At 38.2% G+C, this 17,604-nt stretch overlaps 1 protein-coding gene across 1 annotated transcript in view; it reads left to right on the top strand.

Moving 5' to 3' along the window:
• NEK5 (NIMA related kinase 5) overlaps positions 1 to 17,010 on the top strand; it is a 28,606-nt gene extending 11,596 nt beyond the window's left edge. The window contains exons 9-23 of the mRNA XM_076364169.1: positions 543 to 743; positions 835 to 916; positions 2,557 to 2,690; positions 6,161 to 6,360; positions 7,613 to 7,679; positions 8,022 to 8,141; positions 9,396 to 9,479; positions 9,584 to 9,688; positions 10,964 to 11,044; positions 11,886 to 11,954; positions 12,760 to 12,883; positions 13,079 to 13,231; positions 14,300 to 14,437; positions 16,013 to 16,127; positions 16,540 to 17,010. Of these exons, the coding sequence (XP_076220284.1) occupies positions 543 to 743; positions 835 to 916; positions 2,557 to 2,690; positions 6,161 to 6,360; positions 7,613 to 7,679; positions 8,022 to 8,141; positions 9,396 to 9,479; positions 9,584 to 9,688; positions 10,964 to 11,044; positions 11,886 to 11,954; positions 12,760 to 12,883; positions 13,079 to 13,231; positions 14,300 to 14,437; positions 16,013 to 16,127; positions 16,540 to 16,792 (1,926 nt within the window). The 3' untranslated portion in view covers positions 16,793 to 17,010. The remainder of the gene's footprint in view (positions 1 to 542; positions 744 to 834; positions 917 to 2,556; positions 2,691 to 6,160; positions 6,361 to 7,612; positions 7,680 to 8,021; positions 8,142 to 9,395; positions 9,480 to 9,583; positions 9,689 to 10,963; positions 11,045 to 11,885; positions 11,955 to 12,759; positions 12,884 to 13,078; positions 13,232 to 14,299; positions 14,438 to 16,012; positions 16,128 to 16,539) is intronic.
• Positions 17,011 to 17,604: the final 594 nt, after the last annotated feature.

Here is a 17,604-nt window from a genome sequence, read left to right as displayed (position 1 = left end):
CTGTCTAAGGCCCTTAAAACTATATTGATGCTGACCTGTTAAGAGATCTGCTGAACTGAGAGGGTTGAGTTATCTGAGTGGCATCAGTTGTTAAAAAAATCAGATAGTACCTTGGTTTCTGAGAGAACAGAGAATGCAGAGGCTGAGTTGTGTGGAGTGAGTTTTTGAAGGTGAACACTATGAAGATAGTATGTATGCAGGTTTCTGTTGAACAGCTTTTGGCAAAATAAATCATGTTTCATTCTGGAAAAATTGCTACTATATGACAGGAGAGTATGAATAAAACTCTTCCAGGTACAAAAGCTATCGGACCTGCTGAGTCGTGCAACTGAAACAAGGAGAACATAACCAGAAAATACAATCAGAGAGTGGTTATATTAATTTTCCACAGCAAACTAGGGATAGCGAGAAAGGATCTGTGAAGACATTGCAGAGCGCAGGGCTTCTGTCAGCAAGTACCTTTTTTCAAGTTGGGGTGTCTAGTCCATCATTTCCAACCAGCAGTACTTACTGTCCTCTTTTTACTCTTCTCATTGATTAAGTTTGAAGGCAATTGTTTGCACCAGCTGGTGCTGAAGATCTGCAGAGGACGTTTTCACCCAGTGTCTCCCAACTATTCATATGATCTGAGGATATTAATTTCCCAGTTGTTTAAAATATCTCCAAGAGATCGACCATCTATTAACTCTATTCTAAGGAAGCCCTTCTTGCAGAAGCTCGTTCTTCGGTATTTGCCCCCTGAGGTGAGTGCCTTTTACTGCTGCTTGCTGAGAGAAAAAATGTATATCAAAGTAGTATAAACAGTTCTATCAGATGATACCTTTTTGCTTATAGATAGCACAGGAAGAACTCAGTCACACTGTGATACATAGAAAAAGGCCTTCAGCATCACAGCCCACAGCCAAGCTGATACAAGGTAATGATAATAATATTCTTTAACTTTTAGTTCTACACTAACATTTGTTAGTTATGATATGCTTGATGGCTATAACTTTCTCCAGCAGTCTTTAAGGCACATTTGGACACAAGGATTTCACACAAAGTTGAAAATAAAAAGAGGAGAGAACTGCAACATCAGAAACATTCACTCCAGACAGTGCATTGTTGTTCTGTTGGGAAAAGACAACTTTAAAACCTGCTCATTAGCAACGTTCAGCTAGAAAAGCTGCCATAGAAAGGTGCTGAAATGTTAAGCTTAATTCTTTTAAGAACAGAATTCACAAAACTGAGAGGCTTTGGTCTAGATGCAGTTTAGGTCTGTCACATGACAAACGTCCTTCCTTCATTTTGCCAAACTATGTGCAAAAATGCCAAAATCTTGCAAAACTTGCTCCATGGTATTTTACAAAATAATAAAAATGTATATTACAAAATATTATAAATTAGATTAAATTGTGAGAGACAATGAACTGTATTTGGTTTAGTGCTCATTGATAGATCAGATTGTGTCTGATCACATTCCTAGAAAACATGGATGAGACTAAATGGTATCTCTCTATGAACTGCTGAACATCTGACATGTTTCTGGCAGCATAACCTTTTCCTAATTCTGTATTCTTCAGTTTATCATAATTATTCCTCAATTTATCTTCAGAGGTACTGAAGTAGTTTAAACACATTTGTGAAAATAAACCTATGTAGTTACTTAACTATGCTGTGGACTTCTTTTTTTGTTTTGTTTTGTTTTGTTTTTTCCCCAAAGTTCTTCAGTAATGTAGGAACACTTATTTTGTAAATAACAAATTTCAATGTGATTTATCTGCCCTCAGGTCTAATGCAATTTGGACAGAGGCACCTGATTACCTAAGTCACTTAGGCATTTTAAAAAATATCTATGGTCATATACTCCTAATTTTCATATATTTTTTTCTTCTAGACATGATACTCTAACAGTCATTACTCAGGAAAAATTTAGAACTCATTTGGAAACTACTTAATCCTAGCAAGGACACTACTTTTCATTTTTGCAGATAAGATCTTTGCAAAATACTGACTGACCAAACTGGAATGGTGTGTACTTTTATTCTCCTACCTGGGGAACTGATAAGCTAATTTTTTCCCTTTGCAGCCCTTCTTTCCAAATTTCACAAGTACTACAACATTCTCTAGTGATTTGTAGAATATCGAGGGCTAGGTTTAGAAAGGGAATGCCTAAGCAGGTAGACACCTAGCCTCCAATGAAATCTGAGTCTAAAAATCAGACGTCCTGTTTTCTGTTCTTGGTACAAGCATCAAATCAGCATTCTAGTTTATAGAGGTCTCCCTTTTATTTAGTGTGCTTCTTTGCAAAACTAATCAATGAGATCCCCTTTACATGAGTGTGTCAAATCATGTTTTCAAAAACATGCCATTCTAAGGATGAAAGGCAGAATGCCGAGGAAGTGGGAAGTATGGTGATGATGATGATGGTGATGATGATGAAAGGACGTAAGGAATGTTTGTTAGCCCAGATTGTCAGTGTTAGCTGTATGCACCCTACTATGGTTTGCAACTACATGATCATTAATCATATAGAGAGCACAGAAGGTAACCTTTTAATCTTTTATTCTTAAAAAGCACATAAACTTCAAAAAAGGAGAGTCCAGGACCAAGTTCCTCCAGAATCTGGAATGGTGGTGCCTGTCAAACAGGAATTATTTAAAAGAAATGAATGGAAACCTCCTTCAAGAGGGCAACAGCCTATTTTTCAGGTACTGTGCATCCACATTCTCGTAATATTTAATCATCTTCAGAAGGCAAATTCCTGCTCTTAGAAAAAAACCTTTAAAAGGCTCATTAAGATGTATTAAATTCAGCTTAATGCCTACACTAAGTCAGTGGAGACAGTTAAGCACTCCTGAAGTCTCAGAAGAGGTGTTTTAGAAAGCCCAGGTGGGAAACACTGAATTTTGGCTGCTTCAGTATGGTCCTTTGTAACAAAGGGAGTCAGGCACGCTTTGCATTTATATTTGCATAGAGGCAAATAAACTCTGTGTTTGCATTTTTGCTATAGAAGCAAATACACTGTTCCTCTTACCTCAACACTTCTGAGAGACCATTCATGGGCAAAACCACTGGCACCCACTGCCCTTGTCTCAAATACTTGTTGCAACAAACTGTGATCAAACTCTACAGCAGAACACCTCAGTTCTTCACAACCATTTGTGTCCCTCACTCATTTTCCACCTCCTTCTTTCCTCAGGCTGGATATCAGGTGTATGCTGCCTCCAGCCTCTTACTTGGCATCACTGCATACCTTTATGTTTATTTTCAAGAGCACGTAGTACTGCCTTGGGTGCTGGCGAACACAGAGCAAAGCACATTTAGGATCTGGGAGCTCCCAGCAGTAATTGCACAGTGCAGTTACAGTGGATTAACTGATGGTAGAGTCTTGTGGGGTTCCCAGAACTGCAGCCCTCAAGCAGTCACTTGCACTACCTATGGATAGTACTGGACTTATGCAGAATATAGGACTTAATTTTCCTCATAGTTACCTTTGTGCATATCCAATGCAAATCCAGAGATGCTGGTTAAGTTTTCTTGCACTGTGCACTGCTGTAATCAAAGGCAGAATTTTGTCCACAGTGTTTTGATCTACAAGACATGCTCTAATATTTACACGGGGAAAGTTCCCACATTTTTTCAGCACCCAAATGGAGCCATCAGTTTGCAGGGTTGCAGGGATACTTGCATAGTGTCATACTTTGAATGTGTTGCTTCAGGATTCACAGAATCAAGAATAGCTGAGGTTGGAAGGGACCTCTGGATGTCACCTTGTCCATGCCCCTGCTCAAGCAGGGTCATCTAGAGCCAGTTGCCCAGGACCATGTCCAGACGGCTTTTGAATATCTTCAAAGATGGAGATTCCACAACCTCTCTGGGCAACCTGTGCCAGTGCTCAGGCGTCTTCACAGTGAAACAGTGTTTCCTGATGTTCAGAGGGAACCTCCTGTGTTCCAGTTTGTTCCCATTGCCTCTTGTCCTGACGCTGGGCACACTGAAAAGAACCTGGCTCCGTCCTCTTTGCACCCTCCCTTCAGGTATCTATACATGGGTAAGATCCCATCTGAGCCTTCTCTAGGCTTAACAGTATGAGCTCTTTCAGCCTTTCCTCATATGAGAAGTGCTCCAGTCCCTCAGTCATCATTGCAGCCTTTTGCTGGACTCTCTCCAGTATGTCCATGTCTCTCTTGTACTGGGGAGCTCAGAACTGGACACAGCACTCCAGGTGTGGCCTCACCAGTGCTGAGCAGAGGGGAAGGATCACCTCGCTTGACCTGCTGGCAATACTTTGTCTAATGCAACCCAGGATATCATTCACCTTCTTTGCAGCAAGAGCCCATTGGTGGCTCATGGTCAAGTTGTTGTCCACCAGGACCCCCAGGTCCTTTTCTGCCAAGCTGCTTTCCAGCAGGGTGGCCTCCTGCGTGTACTGGTGCACAGTGCAGGACTTTGCACTTCCCCTTGTTGAACTCCATTGAAGTTCCTGTCAGCCCATTTCTCCAGCCTGTTGAGGTCCCTTTTGATGGCAGCACAACCCTCTGGTGTATCAGGCACTCCTCCCAGTTTTGTCATCATAGAAGCTTATCAAGTTGGTCAAGCATGACTTACCCTTGGTGAATCCATGCTGACTACTCCTGATGATTTTCTTGTCCTTCATGCACCTGGAAATGGTATCCAGGATTAGTTGTTCGATCACCTTGCTAGGCATTAAGGTGAGGCGCATTAAGGTGAGGCTGACCGCCTGTAGTTCCCTGGGTCCTCCTTCCTGCCCTTTTTGAAGATATGAGTGACATTTGCTTTCCTCCAGTCCTCGGGCACTTCTCCCGATCACCGCCGTGATCATTCAAAGATAATAGAGAATGGCTTTGCAATGACATCTACCAGCTCCCTGAGTATTCATGGGTGCATCTCATCAGGGCCCATGGACTTACGTTTGTCCAGTCTGCTTATGTATTCTCTAACCCGATTCTTTTCCACCAAGGGTATGTCTTCCTTGCTGCAAACTTTCCCCCTAGTCACAGGGGCCTGGGATTCCTGAAGACTGGTCATGCTAGTAAAGTCTGAGGTGAAGAAGGCATTCAGTACCTCAGCCTTTTCCATGGCCTGTGTCACCAGGGCACCTGCTTCACTGGTCACAGTTCTCAATCCTCTTACATTTATTTAGATGGCCTGATTTGTTCTCCCTATTGCTTGGAATTGCCATGCTTCTGGATACCATACTGTAAAACTTATCTCAGTAAGGGGCAAGATAAACACATTTTGAGGTTACCTCTAACTTGGGAGCATTATTGTCAGTGGAAAATTTTCTTCTTATATAGATATGAATTTATATTCTACTGTAATCTGGATTATACCATAGGTAGATGAGCCTATTTTCAGTGTTTCTAAGAAGGAAAACAGGGAAGAATAGTTAATGTATTTACCATCTAAGGAAGGGTTACTTAGATGCTTTTAATTTATGTAAGAAAATAAGCCAAACTGAGCATTTTTCTTATACACCATATAGTGGTTTTTAGTCTCCCACCATGGAAAAGTTTGTGAATATCTTATCATACTTCTTTCATATCATGCAGTGGCAGCTAGACGATCACCTTCTCTCCATTGTTCATATGAGAAATGGAAAAGACAGTCTTGTCACAAAGTAGAAATACAGGGATGTTTCATCACAGTAAGGACTTTGAGAAATGAAAGGCAAGCTCCCACAGGCACGTAATCAAAGACATGGTGACGTGAAGTAGCACAGTGCTCCCCTGAAAGCAGCAGTCAATGCGTATGCTGCCCAAAACTACATCCCAGATTCCCCTTGCTCTCACGTCAAAATGAGACTCTCCTGGAATTAATTCAGTGCTTTAGGCTTCAGAACAATGAAGTGACTCTAGGGCAATGACACTACAAAGTACAAAGCCCCATGCTGATGGACTCACACAACAATATGGGCTGCTGCTTAATGACAGGAGCTGATGGAACAGAGGAAAAGACAATGGTAAGATGACATATGCCCTGAGAAGTTAGGAAGCATCTGTGTTATATGTGAAAGGATTTGGAAAACTTAACACGAACTATACGGTAGACTATATTACCATTCAACTCAGACCGGGGAGAAGGACAGGAAGTTAATTCAAACTTGTACTGATAGAAATGAGAACAGGTAAATTAACATCCTTTATTATATTTTCAGCCACAGAGCTCCAGATTTAAGATGGCAGAAAGGCCAGAAAGTATTAGAGTACATGGCCATTATGGTCATTACTATGACAAGCTTGACAACTTGCAGAGGAAAGCTAATGCATATTATGACCTTTCTCACATCAGCCAAAGAGTTGAGGAATACTATAAACTAAAAGGACAAGTTGCACCTCCACCCCCACCACCCGACTGGTAAACCTTTCTCATTCTATTTATTGGTAGTGAACTGTCATGCATGTTTTGAGTTATCATCAGCCTTCCTGATTAGGTAACACTGGACATGGCTCATTCAGTGTAATTCCTTCTCTGCTTGGTCTTTGATAATTTTCTTATATAAGTTTATTGCACAACAACATAACATAACTCCTGTTCCTGTCTATCCAGAAGTTCCTTCTGAAGGTATTGTCCTGATGTTTGAAATTGCATTGTCAAAATGTTTCCCAAATCTCAGCATTTTATTGGGTGAGAAGTAAAACATGGGCTTTTTGTAGACTTTCTGATTATATCAAGGATAAACAGTGTCTTTCCTTCCCACCAGGATCAGAACAATATAAAGACCAAAACCAGTTCTCCACTTGAGGGAACAGAGTGGGAGGCAGGCTATGAAAATGTTTTTTTCCTGCAGAGCTTATATTTTGGTTTCAGATACAAAGACCCTTTCTCCAGCAGTTTGTTTATTTCAAAGCCTTTCTCTTACAAAGTAGAGGTACAACCTTTTTATTACTTTAGAGATTGGCTGTCCATTCCATGATTGGCCATTTTAGGCATGGATGAGCTTTGAAAACCTTGAGAAAGGAAGGTAAGGAATTTTTAATACTGCCTACTTTGGGATCCTTCCTTTAAGGTTGACTCAATCATTAATTTTTATTCAATGATGACAGTGTTTAGAATGTTTCAGTTAAGCATCATCAGTTTTAGAACACTTGTCTGAGCTGAGTTTCTAGTGCCTTACTTAAGGACAAAGTCAATTCAGTTTGGCTCCCTGAGGCACAAGTGGATTCTGAAGGTAGGAAATTAAATAGAAATCAAGGAGCTTACAACTGACTGGTTATTGTATAGCAAATAATGGTTACTGTATAGCAAAAAAAAAAAAAGAGGTAAATGTTTAAAACACACAAAACTACACAAATAATACAAAGTTAGGCTTATACTTTCACATTCCATTTATCAATTAAAAGGAGGAGAAGGACTTTGCTGCACTCTTCAGAAGGCTAATTTAACTGAAGTAATAGGAAGGGGAATGCCTGAATTGGATATATTTTCTTTCTGTTATTTTAGTGTTGTTCCATATTTATACATATTTTATCCATACTTATATATTCATGTAGTACAAAGAGAGCTCAATTTGTCATATGTGATAGAACTGATAGAGAATTATTTGTGCAGAAGATAGCTGGGTCTGTGAAATAAAATGTAGTACATGAACATCACTTTCTTCTCTCAGGCCTGCAGAATACCTTCAAAGGTGTTTTGAAGCCCAACAGTACAAGACTAAAGTGGAAAAACAACTGGTAAGTAAATACTGAATCATAGAATAAAATCTGTAACAGAAACTGAATGGAAATCCAAAAGATGAACTGATGTTTTTCTAATAGCAGACTGTAACACTGACAGGTAGAAAGTTCAGCTCTAGCGAGTTCATTGATCTGCTCCACAGTGCTTCATCTTGAGGCTTTATTGTCTAATACAATACTACAGCAATGTAAAATTCTACTATAACTTTCTCCTCCAAAAATATACACTTGCCTTACTGCACTCTTCAGTGGAACAGGGAAAGTGAATTGAGTGAGCACTGAAGGAAAGGATTCTAAATGAAAATTCCTTTGCTCTAGGATTTATTTGTATATCCATAGGGACTGCGACCATCCTCTGCTGACCCTTATTATGACCAAATGCAGCAGCAGAAAATAAAGGAAGAGCATCTCAAAAATCATCAGCAGGACATGTCTAGAAAGAATGAAATGAAAGAACAGGTAAATTAAATATCTTCCTTAGCTGCTTAAAGCTGTCTTCTTACACTCCTTGGCAATAGTATTCTTTACATAAGAATTGATTCTTTTCCATCTGACCACTAGGAAAATATAAGCTGTTTTCATCTGGTTCCATCTTACATAAACTGGTGAAGACTTGCACAAAAGCTGATGACAATAATAATTTCATAAACTGTGGCCTTGATTTTGATTTCACTTCTACTGAGATTAGAGGAGTTGCATCACTGAACAAACTAATGTTGGAAGACAATAGATCCTCACATTTACAAATCAGAGAAAATAGTCATACATGCATTATTCGTGTATGTATATTCATTGTTCATAAGTCATACTGTGGCATTTAGAATGTGATATAATAGTATGTGATGCATGCTATTTCCTTGGTAAGTTGTAACTTTTGGAGATTATTTTATACAGAAACAGTATACTTTTCTGGTTTTGCTTTTGGGTGACAGAGAAAACAAACTGATACTTCTTTCTTAAATGAACACATGTAAATACATTTAATCTTTCTATCTTTGATTTATAAAAAAAGTCAGAATAAATATGAATATATTAACTTCTACATAATGGTCAGACTTTGGAGTGAGAACATACTCATCATGTACACATTCTTCAGACACTGTTGCTGTTTAGTTCCACAAAGTCTGTACTAAATGCCAGAAAATGAAATTTTACAGATTCATCCATTTGTAACATGAGCAAATTGGGATAGACTCTCATATAAATAGTAACAGAGATGTCCTTAACACAAAAATTATCTTTTGACCAAATTTGAAGTTTTTGCTTCAAAGCATGGAAATGTTGAAGCTTCTCCAAGAAAAGATTACCAGGTTTTGTTTCATTTTGTGGAGCAGATTGCAATACAATAAATAATGCATAATTTTTTGTCCTCCTAATTTCCAGTCCTCTATTTTTGGGCTGCAACCTTAGAGTCATTACTCAGACAGTCCTTAGGTTATTCTTGGAATTAGCTGTTTTAGATACAATTCTACAGAAAATCTAGCATGAAACAGTCTGGAAAACTTCAAAAAGGTTAAAGTCTGGAAGAGTTATGACTCCAAAATGTCCTCTAATAGGAACTATCAAGCAATCTTTAAAATTGGCAGTAAAGGACACTGATCCCTTTTTCTCATATATACACAGTTTGATATCCATAGAATATTTTGTTTAGCTAGTGTTATTTCTGTATGTATTTCTAATACATATGTATTCTACCTTACTGTTCTTCGATAGGAGTACCTGAAACAATTGCAGAAAATTCGGGAAGAATACCGCAACGATATAAAAGAATTCAGATGTAGAGCAGGAATACTCCAGGTAACAAAGCTCAAACATACACACAGTCATATTTCCTTTTTCTTTTTTAAGCTAGTACACTTAATTAGAAATTGAAATGAATATTTTATAAAAATCTTCCCTAGGAGAATCAAAAAATACAAGATAAAACATATCTTGTGAGGCAAGGAAAAGCTGAGGACCAGTGTGAAACCAAGGGTACAGCTGGAACAGGAGAAGAATCACTTCAGGTATCGGTATCATCTCCTAGTCTAAACAGAAATTTTTATGCAAGTCCCGCATGGTCTTTGATTCACTCTCTGTGATGAATCTGAAAAACAGTAAAGCTTAAATCTCACCTGATGCTTGCACCACATGTGAAAGTCTCCTTAGGTTCCCTTCATGAATAGCCTGGAAAGTTTCTTTGGCTGATTCCTGACTTGTTTTGGTAATTCTTTTTCATCTGTAAATATTACGATGTACTTCTACTTAATTTCTTTTTGTGGTATGTTTCTTTTCCTTGCTTTCTGAGTGAAGAAGCCACTCACAGTGCAAATCTTCATGAGAACTCTGTGCAAAAGATATAGCAATTCATGAGAGTAGCACTGTGTGGGAAGTGAGAATCCAGTTTTATGTGGACTCCTTACTTAAACAAAAATTTGGGAGAAGCGGGAGGAAGAGGCAGGGCCAAAGCTTTCCAGCTACAGGACTCCTTCACTTCTTTCTCATCAAATACTACCAAAGTAGCTACTGGAATGGATTTTCAGAATTGTTCCCCTCTTACTTTGCAATATTGGCATTGTGAACATCAGAAGAGGTTTCCTGACCACATGGAGTTCTGCAGCAACACGTGCACTTTTCCTCAAATGAAATGATTGAAAGCCTCAATTTATGAAAATTAATCTCAGTGTGCAAATTCCCAGTCTGTTCTGAAGGGAAGACAGCCCTGATCTAGCTACTAGGATTCTTCAGTCAGGATTTGCCTCACGTGGCGTAGGACTTTCCTGCGCTGTTCAGTAGCAAGGGGCAGACTTCCACATAAACCAGTGACAGACATTGCTACCCTATTGCAGCTGGAACTTGGGCCAAACCTGCCAATATTAGTAGGATTCTCTTCAGTGATTTTCATGGATCCTGGATCTGGCTTTTACTAAAATGAATTCACACATCACTTGATGGAATAAAGTAGGTTATAGGCAACCAGAGCCACGATAGGACAGAAATTATATTCCCAGTGATTTAATGGGAAATGCATGATAATGAAAAAGAAACACTAGGTTTTGTCCCTGCTTGATGTCACCTTAGTTCATGGGCACTCCATCTACTGGAGAAACTGCATAGATATTTTAGAAAAGTAAAATCTGTGAATTGTTGTGGTTTCACCTGAGGTTGAGGATGTGCCCTAATTGCAGCAGATGGCTGAAGGAGCTGCATACAATTATTTACTGTGCTTTTATCTGACGTGTTCTAACATAGGACATAGGAATATAAAAAGGAGTAAGTTGGGTTTTTTTTCCTCCTTCCAGGACATGGAAGAACACTTTAAACAAGTCAGACTCCAGGATAGGCAAGATGAAAAAATCTTAGAAAATAAATATAACACAAAGGTATCCATCCTTATTGTTGTATTTTTTCCATTTTCTTCTTATATCTATACATTTCAAATGATTGTGTTACCATGGTAGCTCTGGAAATCAAGTTATTTGAGAGTCAATTAAGAGTGCTGGTCTACTGTTAAAAGTTTCTATGAGACGGTAGAATCACCAAGAAACGCGTGGCAGAGCTTTTCTGATTATTTGAGGGAGACTCCCTTTAGATATTCCCAGATAGTCATCAATCCCTGCCTACTCATCTTTATATCAAACTGCATTAGTAGTGTATGGAAACTCATGTTTACTCTAAGTTTAAGTGAAGTCAAGTCAGGCTGCTAATTTCTTAACATTCTGTGGTAAAACATTACCCTCTATAGTGCTTTTTAAATTGTAGAAGGGGATACGAATTGAATGGAAATGCACATAAGAGATCAGGAAAGTTTCTGGCCATGAGATCATTGTGAAGTGGCCTAGAAGTCTTTGTGAAATACTGCATGGAAGCGGTACAGCATTCAAATTTTAATACTGGTTGAGAATGAGCTGTAAGAATGAACTCTGTGTATTGCAAGGATTGAATTAAATGATTATCAAAGACACCTTGCCTTAAAATCAACAATATTCCAGCCTTATGTAGCGGATGCAATCATTTAAAAATATGCATAAACGATATTCAGAGCAGTCTATTTTTGTCCAATTTGTTCAGCTTTGATCTTGTTAAATTGAAGAAAAGTATTGTTAAATAGAAGTTATTTTCAATAGAAGAATAATTTTGAAGTTTGTAGTTCCATATAAACTGTGTACATTTAATTAAATGTTTTTATGTAATAAAATAATGAAATGTGTGAATTTTCTTTAGGGAGGAGTAAAGTTTGAAATTAATTTAGATGTATGTGTTCCTGAGGAAGACAGCATTCAAGAAGCAGAGGTATGTTGTCATTATATTCAAAGTGTTTACATTAGTAATCTGAAACCATGACAGTAGCTCCATGATCTAAGGTTTAATTGTTTCCATTACCATCATCCTCTATCTTTGTTACAATGAAACTTCCTATTGAGGATTTGTTGACGCATATATCTGACCTTCTTCAAGAGGATAATTGCTTAGAAGAAAACTGGATGATATCTGGGTCAATCTTTCACACAGTAAAAGATGAAGGAGTGCAGATAGTTAAATTTTGTAAATTGGGTTGAGGGGAAGAACTCATCTCAAAACTGAGTTAGTCTGCAAATGCCAAATTTGATTTGTAAATTGTTTTAGTACATTTCTGTTTCTTTTCACTAGTATTGTATCACAAAGCAAGAATAATATTGAGATGAACCAGCTGTTATTTAGAAAAAGTGGAAGTGAGACTACAGACATTATGTGATTTCATTTATTAAAATGACATTTCTAGCTGATCGACATGTAATAGCTACCTATTAAGATTTTTATTAGTATATTAGAATTTTTGTAACAGTGACAGCAAAAATATAATTTCTTTCTAGTATATATATTCTTAATTTATAAAACACTATTTTGTCATTCTGTTGTTTCACATCTCTGCAGAGTCCCATGCAGCCCTCTGATACACAAACCACAATGTGACTTTTGAGTTCTGCTGCTTCACTTTTTGTTACACAATTTGCCTGTGCATACATGAGAATGGCCGGCAAACACAGTAAAATGGGAAGTGATTAGTTATTGTCCCGTATTTGTTTTCTCTTTCCAGAGTAACCTCTTGTTTTTTCAGGTACTAGATAAACTCCATGAGACTTCAACTTTTGTGGATGGTGAGAATCTTAAGGAGAAATTGGTGGAAGTTTATGAAGATCATATGGACAAAGCTTTGGAAGAACTATCTGGATACCAAACAGGTATTTCTTGGGGAAATGCAACGCTGAGTATTAATCCTGAAAATTACTTCGGAGTTAGGTAAATTCAGTAACTCCAGACTATAGCAAGTTCATCTGATGAGCTCTCTCTTTATAATATCACATAATACTACAACCACACTGAAATCTACTTTAAAAAAATGAAATAACCTTGCCTCCTCTTTTTCTTCCCCTTAGAGTCCAATGATATTGATGATACCAAAGAAAACAGAAAACATTGGCAAGCTGGAGCCCCTCAGACACTACTGAATTTTTTAGCTGATGCTGATGTCACTTCTGTATGTCCTACTATGGCTGAAAATGAACTTGGTAAGAAGGTTTTGGTTTTTGGTGAGCGAAAACAGAGAGCTGCTAAAATTCAGCCAGACTACTTACAGACCTTTGCCAAAACAATTCCATACCAGAGTGTTCACATCATCTGGCAGGCTTTTAATTGCAGGACTTCATAATAAGTGAGGTTATTGTATGTGTTAAACCATAGAATGCAGTCATCATTTCCCCCTCTGTCTGATATTGCAATCATGTTGTCCTGCTCATATGTATTAAGAGGGCTGCATTTTATGAATCACTCTGTGGCCTGGGTAACAAGGGCTAACAATGCCAGTCTACGCAACTAATCAACACCACTTTCTTGGGCCTTGAGTTGATGAAACACAAGCACTGAGGCAGTCAGTTGCCGACGCCATCCCAGAGTGTGGTGGAGTTCTGGTTTCCCACTCCACACACTATTGTTGCTACACAGTCACAAGTGCCTCCTCACACAGGTGTGGCTGTGGTGACGCTCCTTTTCAGAAGAAGCTAATTGCTATGTTTCTTACAGTACCAGTGCGTATATTCCCAGGCAGCCATATATCTCCAGTGACTGGTTGCTGCAAATGAGGGGCTCTTCCAGCATTCCAGCATGCTCCCAACACCCTAGATACAGAAACAACCTGAAAAGTTTGCATAGATGGTGAAGACAGATCAGAATGTTGTTAATATGCCACTTCTTGTTCATTCTGCCTTAGATGAAAGAGCATAGGGCACAAGAGAAACAGGAGCTTCTTTGAAGCTTTTTCAGCCCCAAGAACCCAACAAGTTTGAGACCAAGGGCTGCTCAATGAAGCTGCACTTGTCTATTCCAGGCCTAATAAGCAGTTACCTGAGCTTTTACTTTATTAAAACTGGTGTTAAAAATTTTTAGTGACAAATAGCCCAAACTATTTTTTTATCTATGGTATCAATCAGACCAAATACTTACTAAAAACTCAGTATTCCACAAGGGAAAAAACCAAACAGGATTCCAGCATTACACAAAACGAAGAAATAAGTTTAAAGACTAGAAAGTCTGAATCTGACAAAAGACAGTGCCAAGCCACAGTCATGCTTTCATGACCTGAGAACCTTCCTGTTCTTCAGCTGACCATGCTATTCTGCCTGAAGACATCCCAGAAAGCAGGAAGCAGTGGAAACAAACACCACCAGGGACACTCCTGAACGTCTTTGCAAAAGCAGAGCTGTCTAATGACTCCTTCATCCGGCTTGAAGAGGAAATAGGTAGGATGTTTGTTACTGTAAATTCTACAAGTTTTTCTTCAGTGTGTTATTTCTTCTACCATTGGCAGAGGATCTGTGATGGGAACCGACATTTTGAAGCAGTTGGCAAACTAGAAAAACATGGGCAGCCTGTCCCAGCAGCCACTGCTCTCTGTCCTGTAGCAGTGAAAGGCCTCTTTCAGGACGTTGCTGTTTTCAATAGCAGGGAAAAGGGCAAGCCCTACTTACCAGCTATTACTTCATATATAATTCTTTCGTTTCTTGGGTAGACAGAGGTAAGCTACTACTGCCAGCAAGTTGGCAGATACCACAAACCTGGATCTAGCCCCTGCAATCATTGAAGAGCCCTGTAAAAAACATTTATACAAATACATGTATTTCTGTAGAACAGATGTAAATTGTAGTACATGGTGGCTTAAACTACAGTGGTGACTCACTTTGTTTCACAGCATGGTCCATGCTGATACAGCTGACACTGAAATTGATTCGAACTCACTTATACTGCAGCACACTTTCCTCAAGTAACAGACTGTTTTAAAAATGACATTTATTGCATCAAAGTTGTTAGCAAAAAAGTCAAGAGTATTTTCCATAGAAAGATGCAGTAAATGTAACCGGACATTGTGTTTTTATGCACAATTGGCAATCTACTGAAGGTATAATTGGATGACAGGACTTTTAAGCCAGCTAAATTGTACATGCCAAGTTTCAACATTTTTAATGGATCGCGAGAAATATTTTTCATTTGCAACTGTGCAGTCAGCACTCTCCTGCTAATTATGCCACACATACATGTTTTCTCATAGTGTAACATGCTCTTTTAAAACTGCCCCATCCTGAAGGCTAAACCAGCTACATTTGTACCACCTAAATTCCTCTCCTAAGACTAGCTTTATAGCTTACACGTTAAAAAAAGAAAAAAGAAAATTAAATTCAAACCACTTTTCACTAATGTCAGCAGTTCATAGGGCTGAAACAAGAATAAGGTCACACAGGTATTCTAACTGCTGCTGGTTTTATCAGTTACATTTATTAAAATACAGCACTCAATACCCAGTTCTGCCCCGCTACTCAAGCTGACATTGTGGAGCACAGCGTTACCCAAACTGACAGATTTCTTTTGGATCACATGCAGAATTTAGTCTTTATACTAAAACAACTCTTAGCATTGTTCTCCTACCTTCAGGTTAGGGTTGCCCTTCAGTCTTGAAAGCGAGCATTTTTTAGGGAACCATAGCTGCAATTTTCAGTCTTTCCCAAACAGTACTCCCTTAAGTTTTCCACTGAAAAAGCAGATCCCTGTATTGGGTACATAAACCTAACAACAGATGGCCTTTCTTACTTAACTTTTATAGTCCTTTGGTTATGGTCTACAAACACACTAGGTTCCACTGAGCGGAAGTTACAAACCGCTGACTAAAACACGTATGATCAAGAACAATAGAAGCATGGTATTTACATTGTTGTCATTTGAACAACAACAAAATTCAAGCATTTACTTATTTGCTATTACTTTACGTACACTTTTATAGTTAGCTAATATACAAATAAAGGACTGTTTCTCTTCCTTTCCAGAAGGGAGATTAACTACGTTGCTTCCAAAAGAAAACAATGAAGATGGTTCAGAAACATACTCTGCTGTTGCTGTTGATGAAGGCAGACTTGAGCCACGATCAGATGATGAAGACACGTAAGTCAAGCACATCAGAAGAAAAATCCATACGACAGAACAGTTTTCATGAAATGACAGGTTGCATTGCCTAAAGCTTTTCTTCTGTTCTTTTAAATTCATCAGTGAAGAAAACTTACTTGTTTTACAGTCTGCTAATTTAACTTTTAATTCTGTAATTTAGTATGTCACATGCCAACGCTGCCATTAAAAATGTTATGCAGAAGCATTAACATGGCTTTGCAACTCCTGTTCTCTTACCTTATAAATATGGGTAAACAATCTCATGGAGAAAGAAAAAACAGCTTACGTTATGTATGTAGCTTGTATATTCTTTATAAGTCATTTAAAAAAATCTCAAAGGCCTTGAAAGGAGAAAGGCTTGTAACAAAGATATATTTAATTAATATAATTATCTTGTTTTACTTTACAGAAATTTTGAAGATTCTGAAGATGAACTGAGACATGAGCTGGAGGAATCTCTGGAAAAAGTGGCAACTTCTCCAGCAGAGAGAACCATGGAGTCTCCCCTCCTTTCAATAAATAAAGGTCAAACAGATGAAGAAAAGATGAGTTTACCTCACAAGCTACTTGGAAAACCTGATGATGATTTAGAAAATAACCGTGGGTCATTTAGCATTGACACACATAACGAAAAAGGCAAGCAGGAAGCAAGAGCTACCTAGAACACCAGCACAGTTTTACTGTTTCAAAACTTCAACTTGCTCGAAACTTCAGCCACATCAGTAACAAAATTTAAGGATAGCTGACATTAAACGCCAAGTGAATCAACTCCTGTTCAACAGTGCTAAACACTCAGTTAAAATTAATAGAAGGTTGTTGCTATTTTGTTTAAAAGGAAAAAAATCAGGCTACTTTTCAGATGTCTAAATGTTGAAAAATCCTGATCCAGACTGAAATGCACTTTCATCTTTATTATTCTATACTACCTGGGACATCTCTGACAACACTTGCGTGAGCAAATTTCTGATTGCATACTCTCTTTAACCATTTCTGTATCATGTAAGAAAGTCTCCTAGTCAGTGTATTGTATTTCCTTAGCTCAATCAACTCGAAGCTCCTCCAGCTTTTCATAATCTCTGTGTACTGCCAGTACAGCTTTATAATCCATAGTTTCATTTACACAGTACTGACCCTACACAGTATCACCAGCTGCTCAGCGGTTTTATATAGTAGCAGTAAAAGGGTTCATTAGCACCATAAGAATTGTGCATTCCCCAATTCCTAATAAAACATGGAACAGCAGGTTCTTCCAACCTTATTTTTTCATATACAAAATTTCATATAATCCAGGTGAAGCTTAAGTAGAGGGAAAACCACATTCTAAAGTCTGATTTCAGTAGCTTTTTGCACTTCTCTTAGTTTGCTAAAATATAAAATACTGCTCTGTTGGCTCAAAAAGGACTGTATGTTTTTCCATTTTTGATACAAAAGCAGATGTCCAGTTTTTGAACATTTTGTTCACTGTGTTCTCAGT

Source organism: Aptenodytes patagonicus, chromosome 1, assembly GCF_965638725.1.
Source record: "Aptenodytes patagonicus chromosome 1, bAptPat1.pri.cur, whole genome shotgun sequence".
In the NCBI taxonomy this organism is placed as follows: Eukaryota; Metazoa; Chordata; class Aves; order Sphenisciformes; family Spheniscidae; genus Aptenodytes; species Aptenodytes patagonicus.
Note: the sequence above shows the minus strand (reverse complement) of the source record. Positions and strands in the feature narration are given on the sequence as shown.